The sequence below is a fragment of the Parasteatoda tepidariorum genome, chromosome 8, assembly GCF_043381705.1.
Source record: "Parasteatoda tepidariorum isolate YZ-2023 chromosome 8, CAS_Ptep_4.0, whole genome shotgun sequence".
In the NCBI taxonomy this organism is placed as follows: Eukaryota; Metazoa; Arthropoda; class Arachnida; order Araneae; family Theridiidae; genus Parasteatoda; species Parasteatoda tepidariorum.
In genome coordinates this window covers 74,799,658-74,824,425 of record NC_092211.1, presented here as the reverse complement: position 1 = coordinate 74,824,425, position 24,768 = coordinate 74,799,658, and the positions used below count along the sequence as shown (strand labels likewise).

The 24,768-nt window shown below is 30.0% G+C and overlaps 1 protein-coding gene across 1 annotated transcript in view; it reads right to left on the bottom strand.

The window, feature by feature from the left end:
* The window catches only part of LOC107448616 (neural cell adhesion molecule 1), a 136,076-nt gene that overhangs the window by 28,749 nt on the left and 82,559 nt on the right, over positions 1 to 24,768 (bottom strand). The window contains exon 3 of the mRNA XM_071184238.1: positions 12,960 to 13,096. Coding sequence (XP_071040339.1) covers positions 12,960 to 13,096 — 137 coding nt within the window. The remainder of the gene's footprint in view (positions 1 to 12,959; positions 13,097 to 24,768) is intronic.

Below are 24,768 nucleotides of genomic sequence, written 5' to 3'. Positions count from 1 at the left end.
AAAGTTGTCAATTATGTCAACAGCTTATCAAGTATTGCTCACGACACGAGGATTACGTAGTCGACCATTTCCAAAGACAATGGTGGCAAGGTAAGATATGATAAGTGCTTCAAGAAATAATTATTTCAACCTCACTTATCCGTTAATGAAATCGCAGAGAAAATTTGATTTGACTCACGCTATTAATGAGGTCTATTTTAAGACTCGCCATTTCCTGACAAAATATAAAAACACTTTATTTAAAGAAACAAATTCTACATTTATATAAAACAGGAAATAACAACATTAATAATGATAATAATTCAGATTCTTAATCATTTTCTGTTATGTATACTTTATTTTATTTTTAATAGTCGGCGTTGAATAGCCGATTCTATTCTGAAAATACGATTATCAATATTTAACTCCATAGCCTTGTAATTTTGAACCCAACCCAAAAGACAAGTGATCAAGCATTGGAGAAAACTAGCCTTTGGAGGACTGTTTTTATGAAACTAACCCGCATCACATGGAGAAGAAAACCACGAAAACCTCCCACATTTAGCCTGAAGGCAAGGGGATTCCAACCCACCATCACTGAGGATATTTAATGTCAGAACTGGGATCGAAGCGATCTGGGAGCAGATCAGAGCGCAATATCCTCTGAAGCCACCGTGACTGTGTTATGCAGATTGTAAAAAAAACGCGTACACCCAACCGTATTCAAGGCAAGATTATAAATATAGTTTAAAACATTGCATTGCTTCAAGTGTAAGGCACTTAAATTATGGCTTTTTTATTTTCCTTGGCGACAAAGCTTCGAAAAACAGCGTTAACATACAAACAAAAAAGAAAAAAAACTCAAATCCAGAAAATAGTTAGCATACTTTAGACCTTTAGTGAAATGGATATTTTGTCTTATTATTTGCCATGTTTCTACTCTATAGCCGCACCTGCCTACCACAAATAGCTAAAAAGGAGAATATATCCTATCCATATGCGTAAATTTATTTTAATCAATTTTGGAAAGCAAACTTGGCAATTTCCCAATGTTCCAGAGAATTTTTCGGCTTTCGGGAACGCGATGGAAGCACAAAAGATCACGCTAAAAGCATCTACTTTATTTCAACGAAAATGGAGCCAGACAGTCGAATTGTCAAAAAAGTGGAGTTCTGTTCCCATATTTATCATTTGAAAATAAGATAACAGATTTATAATATTGGTTAACCTAAAACTATTTTTATGTTAGGGAAATGTACAACGTCCATTAAGAAAAATTGGACGTCGACAATTTTTCAAATATAACACGTCAACATCCTTCATCAAAGGAAACAGAAATTTAAAAACAAATTTAAATATATCACCCAAACAATACATTAAATGCATAAAAATTATTTTTTGCATCGCAAGTTTCAATATTTGAAAGTTACCGTTACCTAAAAAAGAGAAATATAATGAGACGCTCTATCCAATGTAGGTGGATATTTTCATTAAGCAAATATCATTTTATTTCTCTCGAAAATAATAACCGTTTTTAACCCCCTTCATTAGCGGTCTGAGACATTTCGCTCAAAAAGGAATAAATCAACATAATAACAGAGAACGGAACCAATTCACAATCATCTTAAGAAAAGATTAGAAAGAACAACAAACAAAAGAAAAGGGGGTGGGTAGAAATTTGTATCTATAAATCGCTTTGATGTCATCATCCATTATTGAATACTGTGGGGACATGAAACTATCCATTATTTGCTAGAGGCGAGAGGCATTAATTAAAGCAGAACATGGCGTTACTCTATAATGGAGTAATGCCATGAAGCATGCGTGGGGGATTAGTGTTGAAGTTTTATTTCCGGCGTGCGGACCAGTTTAGGAATTAATTGCAGCGTGTCGCATCTTCAGAGCTTTGTGTGGGGAATTGTGGACAACACTAGTTGCAGATGCTCGAAATGGATGATTATAAATGTAACTACACTAGTCTATTTTAACAAGCCTTTTGAAAGGAAGAGAACATTCATTATAATGAATCGAGTTGACAGTTAACTGGTTGAAGAAAGTTACTTGATGCATTAAAAGATGTTTAGGTATAGTTTACAATTGATGAACTAAGTGGTAAAACATGTTAAGGGATATTGCTGCGAATTTAAAAATGAGTTTTTAAGTGCTTAGAATATCTTTTTCTACTGAAATTGTTTTAAGAAGAAATTAATTTCCAAAATATGACCAAACATACGATGTTTTAAGAACCGTAAATTTAAGTGCTTTCAAAATGTAACTTAACAACACTAGTCTGTTTTAACAAGCCTTTTGAAAAAGAGAACATCCATTATAATGAGTCGAGTTGACATTTAACTGGTTGAAGAAAGTTACTTGATGCATTAAAAGATGTTTAGGTATAGTTTACAATTGATGAACTAAGTGGTAAAACATGTTAAGGGATATTGCTGCGAATTTAAAAAATGAGTTTTTTTAAGTGCTTAGATCATCTTTTGATGTTCTAAATACTGTTGATGTTCTAAAAATTTGATTTAAAAACATTTTTTTTTACTGAAAACAGTTTTAAGAAGGAATTAAGTTCCAAAATATGACCAAACATAACATGTTTTAAGAACCGCAAATTTGAGTGTTTGCAAAATGTAACTTAACTACACTAGTCTGTTTTAAGAAGCCTTTTGAAAGGGACAGAAAAGCCATTATAATGAATCGAATGGACAGTTACCTGATTGAAGAAAGTTATTGGATGCATGATAAGATGTTTAAGTATAGTTTACAATTAATGAACTAAGTAGTAAGACATGTTAAGGGATATTTCTGCGAATTTAAAAATTTATTTGTGTTTAAAACAAAGGAAAGTTAATTTAAAATCATTTTTCTATTAAAAGCTTCTTTAAGAAGAAAGTAAAATATTTTCCGTACTATGACCAAACGTAACATGTTTTCAGACCCGTAAGTTTGAGTGTTTGCAAAATGTAACTTATTTTTTTTACTGAGCTCTTTAATTCGAAATTTACTTGCTGAACACTGTTAGCTCAAATAAACCAACACAACTTATTATATTTCCTTTTCCAATACATAACCGATTAATGCTTCAATCTTATATGTAATGTTATATTGCATCTATTTTTTTCCACTTTATTATTGTATCTTCCCAATCATGCATTATTATCTTACTATCTTAACTAACAAATATATTTGATAATTAGGGGAGAGTCGGGTAGCCCTATCCACTTCAGGAGTATTGCTTATATTTCTGTATAATATTGAGTAATAATCAATATTTTGGTATGTTTCTATTGTTTTATTATCTAATTAAATAATGCGAAAAGAATAAACCAAAAAAAGAATAGTTTAACTTTAAAAAATAGAAATTTAAAAAATTTGACTACTGTATTCAACATATTTTCAAAACTATTGTTTACCATGTTACCAGCTGCATAAATACTTGAAACTTTGAAAATAATCTTTTTTTAATATAACAATTAATGTCAGATGGCCCATTGACTTGAAAAAACTACACCATTCATATTCTATACACATGAAATTGACATTGGGCGGGGGTACCCGACACTCCCCTAACTTTAAATAAAGCTATCAACAAAATTAAGAGAAATACTTTCAACATTTACTTTGATTCACATTTACATTTAATTTCTGCATACAATTAGTTTTGAAAAAAAAAATAATATGTGATGATGAAAAACAATAATTAAATAAATAAATATTATATAATTTAATCAATACACCCATAGATTTTAAAAATAAATTATTACTTTAGACAGTGTTACCCAAAAACATTTTGCACTATCCCACTTAAAATACCCGAAAATACTTATATCCTCTACATGATTTTTAAAATTCAAAAGTTAATTAATTATTTAACAAAACCTATATGACAACTTGAAACACAAAACTAATAACAACAATAACTATCTCCTTAACAATTAAGTATCTTCTCTAAAGAACAAAATAAGAAAAGAATATTTTACTCATCCACAATTTCAAACTTAATTTATTATCCTACTAAATAAAAGGTTTCATGCTTTTTGATTTTTATTCAACAACACATCAATTTTTATTTTAGTACAAATGCCTAGTTCAATAATAGACAAAACTAAGAATTCACGCCAATTTAAACTTGTAATACACCTAAAAACAGTTTCAATGCAGAAAATATAACATTATAACTCAATTAACCGTTGAACTCTTCTATTTAACAGAATAAACTCTTCCTTTTCCTTCCAAATAAAAGAAATGCAACTACACAAGTGAGGGTGCGTGAGCAAGGCGTAGGGAAATTTTGTAGCTAATGGTCAAAGGGGCTTTGGAGGTCAGTTGTTAGAAGAGAGAGGGGAAAGCAACAGCTAGTTATACAAACATTAAATGTATACATACATTGAAAAAAGTGGTTAAAGAGGACCACGCTGAAATGTAAAGATATAATTGGACATTAAATGAAGGAGTATCATATGAATACAGAGATGCTATTTTATAAAGACTTTTATTGTTTGTTTTCTTTGAGGAATATATAATTAGGCAGATAAAAAACGCATGGAAAGGAGATGATAGTGAAATAGAAACATCATTACTTGACGAAGATGGAGATTTTTTTTCGTTAATAATGGGTATGTCAATTAGTTTGTTTTATTTAGTATTGTTTAAGTATGCCTGGATTTGTATTCTTTCTCTCGAAACGATTGTAAAATTTTAAGGTGGAACCACAGTAACCGGCAACAAAAAAAAAACAACAAAAAAAAATCACAGCTTAGATTTATTTTCTGCTTCAATTAAACATCGTTGTGCACATGCACATATATATTTATAAATATATATATATTTATATATAGATCCAAAAGCTGTAAAATGGAAATTGAAATAAGAAATGAACTGAAAGCGTAGAAAAATATTTTCAAGCATCCTCTTTCTTTCTTTCTTTCTTTTCTTTTTTTTTTTCTTTCTTTCTTTTNTTTTTTTTTTTTTTTTTTTTTTTTTTTTTTTTTTTTTTTTTTTTTTTTTTTTTTCGGGAGGGAGGGAAAAAATTCATTTTTTGCAAGTCTAGTGTTCCACATGTATGCACCAGAAGTTGAAATGAAAAGGAAGTATTAGTTTGTAATAATTTTTTTTATTTTTTATTTATATAAGTATAACTAAACTATAAACTATTTGCATGCTGTATGTCAGTAAAAAAAAGAAAAAAATTAACAGCACTAAAAAAGTTTCAACGTTTAGCAGCATTGTTAGCGCGATATCATAAGTTAACTTCAACTTCTTTCTTCAACTGTCGGTTTCCACTGTTTCAATCTTGTACCTGCAAGGGCATCAGATATTCTATTTCAAAAATCTGACAAAATTGTCCTTGTTTATGGCATCTGTTTCTGATACAACGAAATTTTGCAACTAAGCTCTACAATTATTTTCCTCTATTGATATTATTGGGACAAAAACAAAAAATCAAAAAATCTGCCTAAGTTGTCCCATTTCATGGTATCTGTTTTTAATACAAAAATGAGTAGAAATTTTGAACTAAGCTCCTTAACTGTCTTTCTCTATTGTTTCTGTCACGAACTATTCAGGACGGTGAAAATCATGTTTTAAAAATCTAGCGAAGTTAGCCCAGTTTATGATATCTGTTTCTAATACAACGTTATCATTAACAATTTTTCACTCAGATCTACAACTGTTTTTCTCTATAGGTTTTGTTGGAGCCGCGATGACTCAGGGAATAGAGCGTTCGCAGTCCAATGCGGCCAACCGGGTTCGAATCCCAGTCGATACAAATTCCGCATCCGGCTTGCACCGACCACAGTACTGACGTAAAATATCCTCAGTTGTAAACGAAACATGGATTAGAGTCCCCTTGGTGTCAGGCTAACCGTGGGAAGTTCTCGTGGTCTTCCTCTACATGTATCGCAAATGCGTGTTAGCTCCATCAAAAAGTCCTCCACGAAGGCACATTTCTCACAATACTCGATCCAGGAGTTCCCTTGTCTTCTGGATAGAGTTCAAAAATACAAGGCTACGGAGCTGAACATTAGTAGCCGTAAACCCATAAAATTGGGTCGGCTGTTCAACGACGGTTATATATACAGATTTTGTTGAGAACATTATAGGGTGCAAAAAAATAATTATTATTTCCAAAGTCTGACAAATTTTCGGGGAGTAAAGTTGATCTTATAACATAAATTTAAAATGGAGAAGAAAAGAAAAACTACTATACTCTCTGAACTTGCTTAACTCACAGAAATTGAGGTAAAAAGAAAAACCTTAAACTATCACTCGATTTGATCAAAAGTCAAAATTAGATTAAAATTCAGAACAATTTTGTCAGCACAGAGCTTTAAAAAAAAAAAAAAAACACTATCTTATGTCTCAATCTGAATCAGATTAAAATTTGATTCATTTCAGTTGGGGATCAGGTAACAATAAATCATCGATAAGCACATGGGATTACGACTGTGAGCCTTGAGGCATAGGGGGAGTAAGTATCATGCAAAAACTAAACAAAACACACCATACGGCACGCGCTTTGAAGGGGAACTGAATTTTTATCTATCATGCAAATATGATTTCGTAGGGATGCAATATAATTTGATTCTGAATCACTCTGAAAGTATTTAAACGTATGAGTAATAATTTGTCAGAAGTGAAGCTTTATTTCAGGAGAGAAATAGAATTTAAACAATATTATTCCAAATTAGAATCAAGATTTAATTCTGTTTTACACATTATATTAAAAATGTTACTTTTTAAAAAAGTAAAACAAAATTATTTTAAGCTAATAAAAGTCGAAAAATTTGTGTAGTGTTGCTACAACTCTCTTTCCTTTTTATGACTATCAGTGAGCCTATTTCTGCCCAAACTGTCTGACTGTTTTAGATAGCCTCTCTGTAAATAAATTAAGCAGTTTTGGTCTGCCAATTTTTGTGTAAGGGTTGAAAACCTGTGAAGAGGGGCAGGAGAGAGGTGAGGAAGAGAGGGGAGAGGACTGGACTAGCTGCTAGAAGAAGTGGAGAAAAGGATTTTTGGTAGAAAATTCTGAAGAATAAAGATACATCTACCCTGAAAGAATGGCTGCAACAGGACTGAACAATTAAGATAAATCCAGCGAATAATATCCTGCCACTTACAAATAGATCATCAGCTCCTCAACATTTTTAAGCACATGTGCAAGATAAGTGACTTTAGATTTTATTAACTCCAGCAGTGATTCCCTTTTCTTAAAGATTCTTCAAATCTGTTTGTCACATGTTGATATAATATAATTTGTATAGTATAATTTAATATAGTATATAGTAATATAGTATAATTTGTAATGATCTTATTTTATTATGCCACATGGTCAAATTTATTCTCATGAGTAAATCTTGATAATTGAGTTGATCATCATTAAAATTGCTTAAGTTAATTCTATCCCTTGTGATCATTATTTCTGGACAGATATTTTTTTTATACTTTATTTGTATGTGTTGGTGATGATTTGGGATAGGCCTTAGTTGTAAAAATGTATTAGTACTAAATTGTAACAATTGTCCCACTATACTTTACCCAAATTGTCACCACATTTGAAATTTTTATCAAGTAAAACATATAATAATACTTCTCAATTGAAATTCAGTACACGTATTACCTGTCGGGAAATTTTACCTTTTGGGCACTAGAGGTTCAATTAAATAGCAGTTAGCATTTTAATGACGCCGGTAGTTCGTTACAAACATATAAATTATCAAATATTTTGCCAGATACTTGATAACTCAATGGCTATCAAATTCCAATAAATATTTATGTTTAAAGTAAACATGGCAATAATGTGGAAAAGTGGTTAATAGCAACCATTAATTTTTCCTTATAGTGATCCATGACCCTTCAATTAATTATTAATTAACATTGAAATTTTATAATAAATAAATAATAAATAAGTGATTGGGTTAGTAACCGTTAATTTTGACCCATAACATACAACCTTTACATTAATTATACATTAATTAACATTGAAATTTATATAATAACCAAAAAATTCAGTTTTTTTATTCATAAAATGGCAAAAGTCCCAAAAAGTTTGAAATAATTAATTCTGCGGGTAATATTTGTCTGACTGAACCATGCATATTATTAGTGGGCGGTCCCCTACTTTGAATTATCGAATTTTGCTATTTTTTCTGACATTATATTAATTAAAATAAAAAGAGGCTAGATCGTCGAAAATGCAAAGCTTTCGATTCTTAAAATCAACTATTTTAAAATCCACATTTGTATACGTAGAAAATAGAATATACAGGATAAAAAGTTAAAAATAAGAAGGATAAAATATTTTTCATCAGGAATGTCAGAGCAACTACGAACCCTGGAATATATGACTTTAGAGTAGTTCAGTAAAGATACAAACAAATAGAACAAAAATAGAGCAGAATAACAAACAGAACAAAAATAGAGCAGAATAACAAACATACACTGAGAAATGTTGGAGAATTCTTAAAGACAAAGCTTGATATTTTAGAGAACAACTAACAATAAAATGGCGCCAAAAATATATTTTGTGCTTTAAGTCATGCATAAGCAATAAAATTCAGATCTAAATTATTTTGTGCGTCATTGCGCGATAAAGATGGTCAGATAATTCTAAGACATATTGTTGGTGAATCGTGCACCCAAAATGGACTTAAATGGACTATATGAATGAACTTGATTCCCTTCACTAAATAGATATCGATTTTGGGACTTTCAAGTCTAAACTTTTTCAGTGTTCCCTTTAGATATTTATCATTTAAGGGGAGGGGAAATATCGTGGCATAAATAAGATGTCGTAACCCAAATTAAATAAATGAATAAGTGTTCAAATTAAATATTATTATTATTTATTTATTTATTATTATTATTATAATTTTTTTTTTTTTCGAAAACTAAAAATTATGTTATACACTTGATAAATTTGGTTCGCAGCATTTTTCCCACCATCTACAGTTTAAACAACACACCTTTATATTCATTATCAGAACAAGCTCTCGGTAAACAAAAGTCGATATTGTTATATTTCAAACAAAACTTAGAAACAACCCTCCTCAAATAAAAGAACGCAGGAGTTCTCACTGCAAAACTTCAAACCAGAATAAAATTTATGCCAACACTCGAAATCGATCATTTTATATTGCTAACGACATCTCAACAATTCAACTCATTTTTCAAAATGTTTTAAACACGTCATATAACTGTCGATATTTTTATGATAGGACGCAGAAAACAGGATTGAAGGAGAAAAAAGCTATCTGCGCCAACAACCATTCGAAAAAGACTTGAAAACCGACACGTTTCGAATTCATTAGCATGGTAGTGAACGAAAAGTGTCGGGAATTGCCGGGGCTCGTAGCATCCTTTATTTCACCGTTTTACGTCAGTGGAGTTGGCAACGATGTGGTATCGATTTTACTTCGGAACAACCGGATGAGAACCAGAACTCTTTTTCGTGGAGCAAGTATATTTCCCTTTGGTGGAGTTATTTTGTTTGGCGTTCGGAAAAAGGAATGAAAAAGGGTGTGCCAGCTGCGACGAATGGATCTTTCAGTCATCCATTTCTTTGCTCAATACACACTTTTTTACGTTCAAAATATCTTGACAAATATGTCCTTGTCACATAAATAATGATTTCTTGGGGAAAAATAGGTTCTGTTTGTTTTATAGCACTAAAGAATAACTGAATTCGAACATCTAATTGGAATACTTTCCCGATTCGTTAGTGTTATATTCGGCTAACAAAAGTTTTCTTGTCTTGGGCATTAAAATAATTGTAAAAAAATATTTGAACCAGAAAATTTTCCTCCAGTTATTTATTGTTTCATTGTATTTACCAAAATACTAGCTTAATGCAAATTAATTAAATAATCAAATTAAAGACTTTCGTTTGATCGTTGCAAGTCGACTTACGAGTCGATCTTGGAAGGAAAAAAAAATAGCTGCATTATTAACCAAACGCTTGATACTGAAATATAATTTATGTCGTAAAAAATAAATGATGGCACATTTTCACCAAAGTGTCACATATCATTAAGGGATTAAACATAGTCTGATGACAATTTATTTTGTTGTCAATTTTGTTAATTTATTTTGTTGCGATAATATCTACCTAAAAACTATTTTAAAAAAATTATGACTATTGATTGAATTTGGAGCAACAATTTAATAACGGAATGCAATATTTATTAAAACTTACACTCCAGTTTTCTGAACTCAAAGCTTTCAGCACTGAGACCAACGGTCATAACTGAAACACATTTTAATGGCCATTACATATAATAGAAAATTCCACTGCTTTCACTGGGATTTAAGCAGTCGTTAAAGCAACGCTAGACTTAACTAACGGTCATTATCCAAATTAAAATGCCAGAATTAAATCATCCTTATTTCATAGTACTTCACGTCATAACATTGTCTACAGAGGGAAAAAAATGCAACGATTCTTAGGAAGAAAATTGTATTGTAATTTAATATGGCAAGAATACGTTTATAAATTATATTTAAAAAATAGCATTTTGAATAGGTACAAATGCAGATAAAATGATAAGGGTGTATTTGAATCAATTTTCATGGTTGCTCGAATAAACCATTGCTTTATATAGAAACAAAAAAATTTTTTTTACTCAAGATAATACGATTTCAATGAGGCATTTGTTTTAAATAATCGTAAAAATATTTTTATCGCAAAAATTTTTTAGTTTTTAATGTAAATTAAAATTACATTTTTTGACGATTTAATTTTGATTCAAACTGAAGTTTATCTAAGATTTTTAGGCCTTATTTTATGCCTCATCTGTAATTCCTAAAAATAATAAGGATAAACAAAATAACTAAAAAAAATAGTTTTATTATTTCCCTTCATTTTGTATTTATTTTGTTTTTCGAAATAATGTATAAAATAATGGATGGTGTTTTCTACACTAGGGAACGCTGCAAGCTCGGGACTGCCTAAATTTCCGGGTTACTGTTTCAGTTGTATTTTAAAGCCATTTGGCATCATTGTGTTTTGAGATTCTTGCAAACAATGTATTTGATTACTTATTACTTATGTTTATAATGCTAACAATACTTGTGCTTACAATACTAAAAGTGTTAACACTAACGTAAGAAGGTGCACAGCTTGCAACACGAACAAACAGTAATAAACAAATGGAAAGAGGCCAAATCAAGACTGCCAAAAAAAGCGAGTTATTCAAAATCTAGCAACCATGTCACCTTTTTTAATAATAAATAACAAAATAACTAAAACACATTTTCACTCCAAACTCACCAGAATTACATAATAACTTTAATATCTTATGAAAGACGGCAGATTTGAGCTCAGAAATTATCTAATTTATTTCTTTTATTGAAAACAAAATTATCCGAAACATCGCCTATCAGAATAACATGTAGTAAGCAGCTGCAAACTTTTTAACCGGAACTAGAGTAGGTCCCGAGCTCGAGATTGTTATTGTTTACATTTCTATTGAAAACACCATCCATAAGCTAAAGACGGCAAATAGAAATGCAATAGACGGCAAATACAATAAAACTTGATGTAAATAAACGTTAAGGTTCTCTTCAGGACTCATTCCTTTATGAGAGACATTTCAAAATAAAGAATAATTATTCTAAGATAAAAATTACCCTTTTTAAAAATACAAATATGGGAAAAAATTGACAAAATTTAATTTTGAAACCAAACACCTCAAACAACAAATAATCTTTCGGTCATTTCGAAGGCAAAAACAATTTAACGACGAATTCTTTTTAAACAGTAATTGCAGACGAGATAATGCAACATTAAATGAAAAGAAACATAAGGAAAGTACCACATAGTAAGGTACACATTGAATTCGAACGCATAATCACCAAAATTCTCTTACGGAAGCTTTAAGATACTGTTGACGACCTGAATCAAAAACGATGTGCCATAGACACAAATGGCACATAAGTAATGATGTGTCTAATATACCATGAAATGGATCTATTAACTCAGTGGCGTAATCTCTCGATTGCAGACTTAGGTGTACATTACTGACCTTATTTGGTGATCAGAGTAGACATTACACTCACAAACATCTCATTCTTTCAACAGATACATAGAGCTCGTGCAAGTACGAATGAAAGAGGGGGAAAGTAAAGATAGCAAAAAAGAGAAATCGTGTCCATGATAGTCCCAAACGAAAATCATAAGTTTCTTCTTTGCAGCGGAAAAAAGAAACTTCAGTGGAATGGCAACAGTATATCGAATATGACACGTGACCTGGAAGGATGATGTTTATTTGGTTAGCTAACTCACTGACGCAGAAATAAAAAGCAGATGCTTTTGCGCTTTTGTAATGGCTGGTACATGGTACGAATGCTTGGGGTATTATTAAAAGTAATGTCTTACTATTAAAGAAGAATCGGTTAGAGGAAGAAAGTTTCATGTAACAAGTCTAAAAAGAAATAAAAATGGCTCGCAGAAGAATTATTAATAAAGAATAGCTTCTTCATGAATCAAAATAAAAACAAGCTATAACGGAAGATGATTTTTTTGCGAAAGAGGGAAGGTGGAGCTTCTCTTTTTACCAAATAGATCATTTTAAACAACATTTTTAAGATAAACTAAAAAATAATAATGAGATACATCGTTTGCGAACGAATCGTGTAATTTACAAATTGGCATTAGGTGTGATTTTGGAGAAAAATTTCATTCCACAAAAATATTACTTTAAAAAAAGTAAGAAAGAACTTTTAAATTTACCTTTTATAACTACACTGTGGCATTTATTAAAGAAGCATCCAAATTAAAATTAAAATATATATATTTTTTATAAACAAAGAAAAAAAGTAGCAGTTATTTAAATTTTGTACATTCAACAAAATCATAGCAAAACTACATTCAAACGATTTTTAAAAAAATATTGAAAATATTTTATAAAATAATTATTTTTTATACATAAATTGGAAAAATGGATTAATTATGATTACAAAATCGAGTTTTTACTTACGATAGACAACAAGTTCAAATGACACGCTATCTGAATCATCACTGCAGGTGTAAGTACCGGCATCATCTTTTTCTACATTAGCGAAGACTATTCGGCGTCCATTTTGATTATCTCCCTCAGCAGGCTGCACATGAATCCTGTAAGGAATATTCAGGAAAATTAAAAAAAAAAAAAACATTAACAAAATTTATATTAAATTACGCATGTGGAATATATGATAGGATGCGTATAAACAATCCATTTTATAACCGGAGTTGAACAGCCGACCCAACTTTGGGTACATGACAACTAATGTTCAACTCCGTAGCCTTGTAATTTTGAACCTAATCCAGAAGACAAGGGAACTTCTGGATCAAGTATTGGAAGAAATTTCCTTTCGTGGAGGAGTTTTAGATGGAACTAACCTGCATTTGCGTTCTATAGAGAGGAAAACAAACCACAAAAACCTCCGACGGTTGGCCTTACGGCAAGGGGACCCGTCCTACCACTGAGGATATTTTACGTCAGCACTGTGGTCGGTACGAACCGGGTGCGGATTTCGTATCGACCAGCCATCGCTGGTATTTGAACCCGTTTCACCTCATTGGAAGGAGAACGCTCTATCCTCTGAGCCACCACGGCTCAAAGAATCCTTCTTGGGAGGATTCATTTCAAAAATGAAAGGAATTTTTTTTAATACTTTGTGTTAGCAGAAAGTTTTTCATTTTATCTAAGCCTGGTGCCAAGAACGATTTTGCCTATCCTGAGTATATAGATAAGGACTCCTGGGGGGAGGAGGGTTTAGCGGTCTTTACCAGGGGTCTGTCCAGACATTTTGTGAAAGGTCCGGTTTTTGTGAAATTGTGAAAAAATTACTTACATTTTTCAACCAGGGTCCTGCTTTTATGAATTTGTGCAAATAGGATCCGGTTATTGCAAAAAACTTTTTAAAGCAGTTTTTAAATTGTAAATAGATACAAGATTATGTTCAACACTGTAAAATTATAATTAAAAAAAATTTAATTTTCAAAAATAAACAGCAATTGCTGCTTCTAAATTAGAGATGCAACATACAAATATTTGGTATTTAGCCTATACTGCTGAACGCAGAATATTAATTTCGGACGAATATAGGACGAAGCTTCTGCCGAAGACAAAACTTAATTCGTTTGCATCCATCTTTCTTGTTCTCTGCCCTGGGAAGGGTTTATTCAATTAACAAAACAATAATGAAGATGAACAAATTTGTGAAGGGTTCGGTTAAAAGAAAAATCATTTTCTAAAGGGTCCGTTTTTATAAAAAGATATTTTGTGAAGGGTCCGATAACGGACCCAAAATTTCTTCTAAACAGACCCCTGTTTACTAACATGTTAAATGTATAAATATTTAAGTTTACTATAGATTAATGAAAGGTATGCTACGAAGCTAATAATGATTTTGAAAAATTCCTCAATACGATAATAGCCTTTTGATATAAAATAATTAGGAATAATGATAACCAATACGCTACAAAGTTATTTATTTTTCGTTTTTAAAAAATTAAAATTTTCGAAATAAACAGAAAGAAATTATTTGACCTGTCTTTGGAGGAAATAAGAACTTCTGGTCTGGTACAAAATTTCATGTATGCATATATTAATTTATTAAAAACGAGTCAAAAACTATTCGAAATGACATTAAAACTATTGAATATTGTAGTAAACTAAAACTTAATTACAGATAATTTAGATTGTGTAAATCCCGCATGAGAAGATTTCATTGAGCTTATCAATAAAAATACTGACTAAAATGCAATAATTCGTATCTTCCAAGTTTAATTTCGCATCTAACTTTAATTTAGAAAAAGTTATTTAAATAAAATAAAATAACTTTCATGAGTCTTGGTTAATCTCAGTTTCAGTTAAGTTCAGTTCAGTTTAAAAGCGAAATTCAATTCTTCTAAAGTTATTACTAATAAATTTTCACCAAACATACATTATAAAAAGTTGAACAGCAATTTCGAATAAAATTTTGAATTCTTGTCTGAAAAAGTAAATTTTTATCCTACCTAGTTAGAAATCCGTAAAAGTGCTTTCTCCTTGGGCGCAGATACTAAGCAGTCGAAAAAGTAACAACGCTTCAGTGAAAAAAGAAATAATTTTTCCTCCGCAGCAGGAATTAATATGCACTAATTACTTTAAATTTAAAAACATTATAATATAATCAAAATTTTAGTGCCAAGTACACAATTTTCTTTAAAATTCCCTATTTTAGCCAATAATCAAGTACTTAATAAGCAAGTAATAATAAAGATAACTTAAATAAACATTAAAAAATTATTAACCTAATTTTTTATGTTTAATATGCGATGATATTTACGATTAATTGTTTATTTTTAAATCAAGATAACAATTCTTTTCTATAATTAATAAAGGAATCTTTACAATGATTATAAGCAAAACGGATTATTAGCAAAGAATCAAGCATTAAAAGATTTAAATATTTTTTAAACGAATTATTATGTAAATTAATTATTATAAATAGAACAATTAATTGAGAAAACTGGATTTAACTTTCCTTAATAACATAATTTAGTTGAGTTTACTCAATTCTAGAGTTTCGCAAACAATTCATTCTACTTCACAAAAATAGTTAGTAGATAATTAAAAAATACATTAAACCCAAAAAATAAGAAAAANGGGAAAGACTTTAAAACAAAACTTACAACAGTTACTTTTCTCAGCAACTGAAATTTAGAGTAGTGTGAGTAAGAAAAATATGTGAACTGTTTGCAATTTCAAATTTATATGTAAATGTACAGGTTTAGAATTTTCTACAGTGAAAAGTTTTCGGAACTTCAGTATTCAAAAAAGTATACAAAAACTAGACGGTAAGAACGTATCTAATGAGCGAGCATTGGATTGCGAAGCAATCCGAAATGAACTATGAAAGCAGTTCCGGTGATTGGTGAGCGCCAGCGAGCAGGGGGCAAAGTCTCCTAGTAATAAAGATAACTTAAATAAACATTAAAAAATTATTAACCTAATTTTTTATGTTTAATATGCGATGATATTTACGATTAATTGTTTATTTTTAAAACAAGATAACAATTCTTTTTTATAACTAATAAAGGAATCTTTACAATGATTATAAGCAAAACGGATTATTAGCAAAGAATCAAGCATTAAAAGATTTAAATATTTTTTAAACGAATTATTATGTAAATTAATTATTATAAATAGAACAATTAATTGAGAAAACTGGATTTAACTTTCCTTAATAACATAATTTAGTTGAGTTTACTCAATTCTAGAGTTTCGCAAACAATTCATTCTACTTCACAAAAATAGTTAGTAGATAATTAAAAAATACATTAAACCCAAAAAATAAGAAAAAAAATTTTAATTCTCAAAAATATTATATTAATTATCAAACAACAATAACAAAAAATTAATTTTGCAATTCAGTTAACCGTTTTTAAACATTAAAACACTCTTTTTAACCTAATATATTTAACATCGATTAACAAATTATCTCTATGGGGAAAGAGTTTTAAGTTTCTCTGAAAACATGAATAAATTTAACTGCTTTACACCCATACAAAAATAACCTATACAACGCTTCCACCAGAAACCTATTCATCTACCTCCTTTATTCCCTAAATAATCCTGAAGTGAAAACGGATACAGTTCAATTAGAAGTCACGTGGACGCAAACTTTGGGGGATGGGGGAGGCTGTTCACCCATGCCATGGAATAGGTATCATTGTCACAAGATCAAACTTTTGTCTGCGCAAAGAGCTATCGCTCCAACGGCCGTTGGGGGTAACCATGGGTGACAAAACTTCAGAATCTCCAGGAAGAAGGATGGTATACGTATTATCGATCCCGATTTTGAATGAATCATTGCCGGAAACCCTCTAGGGTGGGGGAGTTAATACAAAAAAATTCTCACAATGAAATTGTGGGTGTCTTGACCCCATCCAACAAAATCAGCATAGTCAGGATTCAACGAAGCACCAAATGACACGCATGCGTGGCGAGCGATACACCTTGTTATGCGTTCGAAGCAGGAAACGCATCTGAGGCAAGATTTGGTAGTCTCATCTCAAAATATGCCTTTTTTTATTATTCCACATAGTTTTTGTGCGACACGCCCTGGATAGGTGAAAGAATCAGTTGCCAGGTATTATAAATATGTCTGCAGTGTAAGATAAAGATTATAAGAAGAGATTTTCAAAAGTAGAAGTGACAGTACACCTTTGTCAGCAAGGGATCAAACTTTGGAAGTGTGACAGTTGTAGAAGCGCGAGATTATGAAAGGGAGTTAAAGATTGTCACGGCTTGAACAATTCGTGTATTTTTAGAAACTTTTTTCTTCTTCCCGGTGTGTCATAATATCAAAATCAAAAAGAAGAAAATCATTCCGGCTAAGTTGTAAAGCATTTAAATGCGCTGGTGTCAAGATGAGATACAGCCGACCAAATTTATTTTAAGCTTTCCTTCCGGCAATTTTCTTCCCCTTGAATCAATCATCCTATAGAAATATTTGTCAAATTAAATTTAATAGACAGTTTAGAATCCTTAGTACTTAAACAGCTCTTGCCACTCTCTCAGAAATAAAGCACTCGCTTTTGACGATTCAGCCTACCCTTAAACTATATTTTGTTAATTTTGAGAATTATTTCTCTAAGAAATCGAGTGATTTGTGACGAAACGGGAACTCTCATATATGTGATGAAATTGTTTCCTCAACTCGAATGAAGATTAAACGATTAAAAATAAAAGTGATGACCGGTCTGTATGTTGGTCAGGGAGTTGTCCTTGTCCCACCAGGAAGATCCCCGATTCGAATCCCGTTTCAGGCATGGATGTACTTTATCTGTTNTATATATATATATATTGGAGAAAAAAATAGAATGACGAAATATTTCTATACTATTGACGAAATTCGTTTCTCGTTTCGTCACATACCAGAAAACAGTTTCGTCAAAAAGGAAGAAAATTTCGTGAAATTTAAATATCCACTTTTTACAATGTAGATTTAAGAAATTCATCATAGCAAATTCTTTTTCGCCTGCACAAATAAAAATTTAAAGCATAGAAAAAATTAGTTCATGTTTTCCCAGAAGTGTGAAATTTTAAATGCTGATTTTTTTCCCAATTTATCTATCTAAATGCAAACAAATTCTGGTATAACATAAGATTACGCAGCAAGGAGGTAATCTTGAAATAATTTGTTTGCATTTTGATATTATGAAATAAAATTTTCAGTATTTGAAACTTCATCGTTTGCTAGGTTTACCTGAAATTACTTTACGCTAAACTTTAAAACGCCGATGGAGGCGAAAAAAATTTTGCCATGAAAATTTTCTCCCTCGGTATAGCTCTTCTAGAGTAATATTACAAGACTTGTAAGGATTTTTATAACCGAAATATAGTATACACTGCTAGAAATTTTGAGATAATATCGCTACAGCAACCTTAATACCGGGTTTAGTTGAACTATATTATCGTAGTTCTCAAACGAGATTATATGATAATATGGTACAATGTAATACCTTATTAAAGATGCAAAAAATTTAAACCGTATTGTAGTTCAGGATACTGATATGTGGGTTAAACCTTTTTACTCATTTATTTTGACAGTGCAGAAATAATTGTCAAATCTAAATATAACGGACAGTCTATAACTTTTACAACTTAAATAACTCTAGCTAAATCAACGTAAGCTTTCGAAATTAACGATATTAAAAATAAAGCTTTTATTTCGTATTATGCTTTAAATAATGTTAAGTTCTTAAAATATATACCTTCTTATACTTTAATATTTTCTTACGTTACAGAGACCCGCAATACATGAATTGCATAGTTAACTGACACAAATCATAACAAGCAAAAAAAAAAAAAAAAAAATTTAAACTTGTCCTGACGAATTTTTCCCAAAACATTAATCGTGATAGTAATACTATCCTTTAACGTTATCAATATAGATCAGGGCTGTCCAACTGGCGGCCCGCTAGCACATATTGTGCGGCCCGCCAACTTCTTATTCAGGCTGATCGCCCTCAGTTTTCCCATTAAAATGTAAGCAAATTCTTTTATAATCCTTCTGTTCCATTGCTTTATAATTAATAGTTCAATTATTAATTGTTATTGTATAAGAGGTAAGAGGTTATTGTTCAACTTTTTCAAACTGCGGCCCGCCAGGTGATCAGTGACCGGAATTCTGGCCCGTGGGCTCTTTGCAGTTGGACAGCCCTGATATAGATCAATAACATAAAATTTAAATAAAATAGATAACATAAATAAATGAAAATGTTTTCTTTTCTTTTTTCTTATGTATGACCCAAATCATCTTAATTTCTAAGATAAAGCTTAAAAAAAGCTATGTAGGGTTAAGAATACGTACCCTACATAGCTTCGTGTACCTGTTGATGATAAAACATGCTCCTTTAATTAAATGCCTTATTTCTTAACGACGTAAATATTTTCAGCAAAAATTTCTTGGCGGTATTCCATAATTTCTTTTTGAACATATGATTGATTCAAGCCAGAAGCTAAGCAGTTAATTCAAAGCTATTTAATCATTCTTCTGAGAGCGATTTTCATTCATCTTTACGACACAGTTATCACCATTCAACGATTAATTTAAAGTTAAATGCTTATGATTAGATCCATCAAATCCCCCCCCCCTCCTTTTGTAACCTATTTTCCGCATGTTGTAGTGTAGGAGCTTAACTTTTTTTAATACCAAATTCAGTTATTTAAGCAATGTTTGTTATTTAAATTTATAACATGTTTTGAATGCAATGCATAAAATTATTTTAGGACGTCAGGCTTTAGTCATTAATTACTCTTTCAAATAAAATTTCCCAATTTATATATTTTAGATTAAAGTTTAACTATTAGTATAAAAATAACTAAAGGGAAAAGGTATGTTAGGGAGAAAATGCATAGAGAAATAATGTAAAACAGCACAGAGAAGATTTCAATACACAAAAATTTTCTAAAAATGAAATTAATCAGTTTTTGATTTTAGATCACAGAATTAAAAAATGCATAGAAAATTAATAATATTTATGTGTTAACAACTATTTAATTTTAATATTCTTAAAAATTAAAAATTTCAGTTATTAAATATGCTAAACTTTAGCGATTTACTTCCATTGTACTGATACATAGTTCATTACAATTGTTACATTTTATATGTATTTAGTAAAATAACTTTTTTTTTGTGCGTATGTTCTGTTGAAATAACAGGTTTTTCAATTTAAATTTTAAACCGCCTGCATACCACAACTCAGCTCTACTTCTTTTTTGCACAATGTTAAACTTGGTGTTCGTAAAAAAGCAACTTTTTTTATGCTAGTTCAAAAAGCTGACTATACTTAAAATCAAGACGTGTTAGACACATTGATTAAAACCTCTTTTTTAAAAAAAATAATCCTAGACTTGGCATTAAAATCTTTTAACTTAGAATTTGTCATTTTTCTCTATCCTATCGACAAAATGGATCTTCACTGCAAAATAAATGGCAAAAGAAAATATGACATTAATATAACGAAATTCAAGAATTCTTACAAGAGTCTTCGAAAAATAATATATAACTGGCACCTAAAAATGATATACAACAATTCTAAAAATAATATACAACTAAAAATAATATACAACAATTCTAAAAATATTATACAACTAACCTTCAGCTAGAATGATAAACAGCTATTACTTTAATGTTATATTACTCAAAATGAAAGTAGTACTATAAAAACAAATGAAGACAAATCGAACATGAGCGAAGTTTTATTTTATTTATTTATTTATTTTTAAAAAAAAAATTTCTTGTATATTTAGTGAGAATAAAAATAGCCTACTATTACGACCTTTAAATGCAGTGCTCTTTCAGTAATCACAGATTTACTATCTCTAACAGTAATTTAAAATTACAATAACATGATATCAAGTCAACAATTATTCATAAATTGACTAAGCAGGAGGGGGGGAAAATACTAGAATTCATACATTGACCACAGAGTTAAAACTTTTTGCCTTTAAATGAAAGAAAAATGCTTATTAAAAAATAGCAATTAAGTAGATACCCTTTAGTGTGTGAGGTAGAGACAAGTATAATAAGGAGAAGACAGGATTTTTCTAACAAAATTCATGTGATGTTAAAAAATATTAGCTGTCACAAATCGAAGCTAAGCTATAAAATATTTCAATAAATGAAATAAAATACTTTTCTAAAACAGGTTTACAAAATATTTTCATATCGCAAAAAAGTTATCAAACATTGCTCTTACTCAGTATGATGGAGTTTTTTTTCTTTACTCTAACTGTTGTACATTTAAAATACGTTGTGCAATCAATTAGTACGATTTAAGCTGTACTTCATCCTTACCTTAGAGACTGCAATTATAATAGCTATGCAAATCACTTTACCTAAATAAAACTAAAAACTATACAGTTTATTTACTAAAGGGGTCTTGTAATAAAAGTAATTGACAAAATTAAAATTTCACTTGCATTTTCACCGCAGCCCCCCCAAGACGTTCAATAAATTTGTCGAAAACTACATACTTTTGTTTATTTCCGATATAATCTCCGTAACCATTATTAATGAACGCTACATGAAACACTACTAGATTAAAAAAATTTACTATACTCAAATCCAAATATAAAATGAAATAATAAAACGTACATAACGAAATGAAAAGTATTTTATATAGCAAGGACTAACATCAATACCGAGATGCAAAATGAAGAAAAATACATCATGTTGTTCATTAGTTATTAGTTTAAACAACATTTGAAATGGAAATTCTGAACAGATATATTTAAAATGATAAATAAATCAAAGAAAATTAAAAGACTAATGATCCCACTTTCAAAACGACCAAGAAAAAAAAATTGCTGTTCGAAATCATAGAAATAACCAAAAAAGTCTGAACAAATACATTTAAAATGATAAATAAACAAAAAAAGATTAAAAGGACTAATGGTCCAACTTCTAAAACAACCAAAAGAAATTGCTGTTTGAAATGATAGAAATTAACGAAAAACTTTAGAACAGAAACATTTAAAATGATAAATAAAGAAAAGAAAAGGACAAATAATCCGACTTCTAAAACAAATAAGAAAAAAAAAATTCCTGTTCGAAATGTTAGAAATGAAACAAAAATCTTAGAAACTCGTCAGCTACCTTTTACATTATTAGAAAAATTAAAATAATTACTTTTGTGAGCAATTACACGTTTTTTCTATTAATAAATTACGGTAAAGTACATGAAATCGACACACTACAATAAACTAAGAAAATTTTATTAAAAAATGGCACTGTACTAAACTGATTTGGTTAAAATTATCCTTCGCTTTACAATCTGTGTCAGTTATAAAATGCCCTCCTAAATCATAATTGAACACTAATTTCACAGCTCAGTGGATTCCACACAAAATCATTACAAAAATAATCCTTTACGTGCGTGATGTTTTCTAATTATCTCAAAGGTCAGGGAATTTTTAGGCAAAGACAATTGCTGAGCTTCGAAAATGATACGGGAGCATCAGAAGAAGAAAAGAAAAAATTGGCTTTAAAGTTGGCACAAAACGTGACATAATCACAATGCCAAAATTGCAACTATAACAATAGATTAAAGTTATTCGAGGTCAAGAATATTATGTGTGTTGTATATGCTGCAAAATCCATAAAAAGTACTTATAGATGATCATAAAGAGGCATGCCTGTGCTTTTAAATCGATATGTTAGAAGAACTACATGAATTGTTCGTTCTACTCCCTTTTGAAGTAATTTGATATTGTTTATGGTTGTAATAGATTTATAAAAATTCGTGATTTGTTTATTTATTTTTGTTAATTGTTTACAGGTCAAAGAACTTTTACCGCCGTGTTCTAAACACGATTGAAATAAATAAGTGTATGTGTATAGGTGCAAAGTGCTCACGTTAAAAGACATTTTAGAGAATAACTAAAAATTAAGGTTTAGAACGTTTAGGTAACTGAAAAAGTCTAAAATTAGAAAAATCTGGTATTCTCCACAAAATGTTTACATAATTTATAGAACTAAATGATAATTAGTTTAAAAATGTTTATTATATTGTTGAAAACCGTACTGGTGTTGTTAAAGTTAGAAAATGTTGATTACAGTTAAAGTTAATGTCGTACAGTTAAAGTTAATGTCGTACAGTTAAAGTTAGAAAATGTTGATATTTTGCTGTTAATGTTTACATAATCTAATTAGTAACTGATAAATAGCTTCTGAATGTTTATGTTAATATAAAAGGCTCCAAGTTAGAGAATGTTTGTCATTTTCTAGTTTATGTCGAGGTAATTTAGTCAGTTACTGCTCATAAGCTTCAGAATGTTTAAGCTCATGTAAAAGGATCAAAGTTAGAGAATGTTGGCATTTCCCGGTAAATATTAACATAATTTAATGAGTTACTGATAATTAATTAGCTTCCGAATGTTTATGTTAATGTATAAGGATAGAAGTTAGAGAATGGTGGTCTTTTCTGGTTAATGTCGACATAATTTGGTGAATTATTGAAAATCAGTTTTAGAATAATGGCAATCTTCGATTAATATCGACATAATTCAGTGAATTACTAACAATACAATAAAACAAAGATTTCAACTAACAATACAATAAAACAAAGTGCGGTCAGTGATTTAAAATTGCTTTTACAGATAAATCCGTAACCCAAGCAAGCTTTGCAATTGTTTTATTCGTAAATGGAAAACAATGTTGTTTATTCTCATTTAAAAAACAAACCCAAATAAGGTGGGGGGAAATTTGTATTTTAAAATGAATGAAAAATCTAACCACAAAAATGAAACATAAACAAACATACTTGAGTTTAAAAAGTGGAATTAAATAAATAATTAAATATCATTCTCTCAATTTTCCTACTTCTTTATTATTACAATTTGTTTTACAATTTAGTTTGACAGCATTTATTTAATCCTGCACATTTAGTATTTATAATATTTGTTTGAAAATTCTCAGGTTCCGTTTGCTAAAAATTTCTTTCTCCTTTCTTCAATTCATTTTTCGCAAATTTCATTCCTCAATTTTTGAAAATTATGTATAACCTTGTTAAAATGTGAAGGGAAAAAAATCCTTATCATTCCTGATCTGGTAATAAATAAGGAACAAAATCCTTTCTTTTATCATTTTAATGAAAAGTTAAGTATTTTCACAACAGCCAGTTATTGGCCATGGGGTTAAAAAAGTTTAGGTTTCACCACTTCGAAACTAATGACATGATGGTGGCAATGCGGTCAGCATTACGCATCGGCCGCTTTTAGTTACCAGCAAGCTGGTACCCATTGATCTGAAGTTTTGCGGGATTCAGGTCGCCACCCTGGATAAAAGCTGCGTAGTGCCCTAATCCCTATGCTATTGAGACCTATCATCATTTTAATAGAAGAAATAAACAGTAAAGTAGATAATTTTAATTGATAAATGTCTTCATTTATTTAAAAAAACAAAAAAAAAACAACATCTATGAAGAAAACTTGCCTAAGACTTCGGATGAATAAAAATAAGAAAAAAATAAAAAAGTATTTTATGTTAAATAAAAATTTAAATAATTTGTAACAATATTACATGTTTTATTGAATCATACTTTAAACTTAAAAAAATAAATAAATCTACAATATTTCATTAGAACAAGCAAATTGATCAGAAAACTACCAAGCTTCAAAAATAAATCTAGCACGTTTAAGATTAAAGGAAACAGAGGGAAAGAAATTAATCATAAGCAGATGTTTTTAATCTTAAAACAATGCTGAAAGAATAAAACTAATAGCTTTAAGATTCTTTTTTTTTTTT